Source organism: Pteropus vampyrus, unplaced genomic scaffold, assembly GCF_000151845.1.
Source record: "Pteropus vampyrus isolate Shadow unplaced genomic scaffold, Pvam_2.0 Scaffold239, whole genome shotgun sequence".
Lineage (NCBI taxonomy): Eukaryota > Metazoa > Chordata > Mammalia > Chiroptera > Pteropodidae > Pteropus > Pteropus vampyrus.
In genome coordinates, this window is record NW_011889020.1 from 324818 (window position 1) to 327873 (window position 3056).

The 3056-nt window shown below is 68.3% G+C and overlaps 1 protein-coding gene across 1 annotated transcript in view; it reads left to right on the top strand.

Moving 5' to 3' along the window:
- SLCO4A1 (solute carrier organic anion transporter family member 4A1) overlaps nt 1–3056 on the top strand; it is a 20071-nt gene that overhangs the window by 12576 nt on the left and 4439 nt on the right. Inside the window, exons 7-9 of the mRNA XM_023519897.1 lie at nt 1263–1417; nt 2560–2755; nt 2895–3004. Of these exons, the coding sequence (XP_023375665.1) occupies nt 1263–1417; nt 2560–2755; nt 2895–3004 (461 nt within the window). The remainder of the gene's footprint in view (nt 1–1262; nt 1418–2559; nt 2756–2894; nt 3005–3056) is intronic.

A 3056-nucleotide genomic window follows, 5' to 3' on the forward strand; every position in this document is an offset into this window, starting at 1 on the left:
GAACATTTGAGTGTCACGAAATTCAAAGTTGTTGACACATGCCGGGAGGCCCAGCACTGACCTCGGAGCAGGCGCGGCCCCTCCCGGCACCACCTCTGAGGACAGGGATGTAACCTGTTGTAGACACCTCTGAGCTGGGCCCGGGTCCCTGCTGCCTGGCGGCTGAGGGGCCCGGGGACAGTGGGGCGCCCAGAGGCGTGCTGGGGCAGCCGGCTGCCCACTGAGGCTCGCCTCTTACCTCCAGGCCTCCCAGTGCTGTGACCGCTCTGCCTCTTCTGCTGTCATCAGGGGGCTTTGTCCGTTTTGTGACATTTTAATGGTCTCTGGGCGTCTTACCGGGCTGAGCGGCGTCTCAGGCACGGCACTGCTCCAATCCCTTGCGAGGCAGGACCCCGGTCCCCCACGTGGCTGGCTCTCAGACAGCCTTGTGCTCATCCCACGAGTGGGCCGTGGCTGACGCCGAGCCTGCCGCTCTGTGTGACGCCGGGAAAGCAGAGCCGTGGGGTGTGACGCAGGCTCTGCCAGGCTCGCGGCCCACAGCTGACATTCCTGACAACCGTGCCACAGAGCTGGCTGTCACCTTGAGTGAACAGTCCCCCTCCACCCTCCGCCAGACCTGAGACCACGTGCTCAGGCTGTGCAGGGCCTATGTCCTCTCAGTCCCCAGAAGGGGGTCCAGGCCGGTCCACCAGGGGGTCAGCAGGCCAGGTCCGCGGGGCCAACGCCAAGACCCTTCGTCGGGCCCCTGGCCTGTGGCGTCACTCCCAAGCACATGCCGAGAGAAGCTGGGGAGCTGGCCAAGCTCCCCGAGGCTCCTGGGAGGGACTTTCTCCAAGTCTGCAGGGCTTCCTGCCCCCCCCCCCCCCGCCACGGGCTGCTGCCTGAGGACGACCCCATCCCCCTCCCAGGGCCCCGCCAACAGCTGCCCCCAGAGGTGACTAAACAGTGTCAGGGGTCACCCAAGATCACTTGTCACGCCAAGGCCGGAACGCTGGCCGAGGCGGTGACAAGGTCCTTCCATAGTCAGCGACGGCAGCGTTGACAGGAAGCTGCAGGCTCAGACCCTGGTGCGGGTTCCCCCTCAGCCCCGGTTTCTGGAATGCGTGTGGGCGCCCCCACCGCACTGGCATCCCCCCTCCACGCCCTCTCAGAACCGGGGCTCCCTGTGCTCGGTGGGAAAGAAGGTGGCCTCAGGCCCCGCAGCCTCCTAGCTGCCCTGCGCCCACTCCGGCCTCTGCCTCTCCTCTCGGCCCCCCGTGCAGCTCCACCTGGCTCCTCCTGAAGAACCCCACGTTCATCCTGCTGTGCCTGGCCGGGGCCACCGAGGCCACGCTCATCACCGGCATGTCCACATTTGGCCCCAAGTTCCTCGAGTCCCAGTTCAGCCTGAGTGCCTCAGACGCGGCCACCTTGTTCGGTGAGAAAGCTCCCTGAGCCTCAGGGGTCCCCTGCTCTTTCATGTGTTCTCGGACATGCGAGGGGGCTTTGAGAGCCTTGGGCAGCGCTGTGCCACGTGCGGTCCGGCCTGGGCAGGGACGGCGAGTGTCTGGGGCTCTTACACGAGGTGCCGCTGCTCACGGGCTGATGGTGTTTACGAGAGTGACTGTCCTTCCGTGTGCAGAGTGCTGACCGGTCTCTCCGGGGCCCCGTGCCATGCTGCCCTCCTGGTGGGACGTGCTCCAGATCGGAGGGCTGGCAGGAGTGGGCTCCAGCTTGTCCGTGCCACCCGCTCGCCACCCGGGGCCCCTGCCTGTGCCATCCCTGGCTCACTGTGGGAAGGGTTTGGGTGGTGGTGCCCCTGGGCACTTGGATCCCCGGTCCTGGCCATCCCCGTGAGCCAGCTGTCCAGTGTCCCACGGTCTCACAGACCATGAGGCTGGAGCCCCTGGAGCTGCCCAACCACAGGTGCTCTGTGCCCAGGGCACGCTGGCCTCCCAGGAGAGTGAGGGCCCCTCAGCCCCCTCCCGCATGGGGCAGCTGGGGGCGGGAACGTGCCCGGCAGGAGGTGGGGGCCGCCATGGAACACCGGGTCGGTGTGTCTGTGCGGCACCCACCGACCCTGCCATGTCCCCAGGGCCCCCCTGCGTGGGAGGAGGCCTCAGGTTAGGGCCCAGCCCCCGTTCTCTGACTGGTGCCCGCAGACCCCACCCAGCAGCCGCCTCCCCTCCCCCGCAGTGGCCCGTCCCTGCACCGACACCCCCTCCTGGAGCAGCCGTGTCCCCTGGGGTGCCCCTGCCACCCCCGGAGCTGGCTTCAGTCCCCGCTGAGGGGACGGGCCCTCCGAGCCTGGGACTGTGGGGTCGGCCCACTGCCTCTGGAGCCCTGTGCCCACTCACGTCGACCTCTTGGTGAATAGCCGTGGCCGCAGGCATCGAATGTCCCCACAGCGCCCTTGACCTCTGCCGCCCCCGCTGCTACCCCGGCCCTGGGCCCCTCCGCTCGGGGCCTGGAGCCCTGAGTCCAGAGCTGTCTCGGACGAGGCCGTCTCTGCGCCTCAGTTCCTGCCTGGAAAGGGGGTGAGGGCCCCGCAGCCCTCTTGAGCCCCGGCTTCTCCTGCAGGGTACCTGGTGGTGCCGGCAGGCGGCGGTGGCACCTTCCTGGGCGGCTTCTTCGTGAACAGGCTCAAGCTCCGCGGCTCAGGCCTCGTCAAGTTCTGCCTGCTGTGCGCGCTGACCAGCCTGCTGGCCACCCTGGCCTTCCTCACGCACTGCCCCAACGTGCCCATGGCAGGCGTGACGGCCAGCTACGGCCGGAGGTGAGGCCCCGGCGCCCCTGCCGGGCACGGCAGTTCCTGGGGTGGGGGAGGCCGGTGCCTGCAGTGGGACCGCACCCTCGGGGGGCGTGCGCCACACTGATTAGCGGCTCCCGCGTCACTGCCCCCGGGCTCCAGCCAGCTCTGAGCCTGTCTTCCCACCTGCGAAATGGGACGGCCGCTCAGCCCACGTCTACGAGGTGACGTCGAAAGTGGCCGAGCATCGGCCCCGTGCGCCCCTGTCCTGGGAATGTGAGGGGAAAGGCCCGTCGGGTGTCGATCTGGGAGAATCTGAAATGGAAGC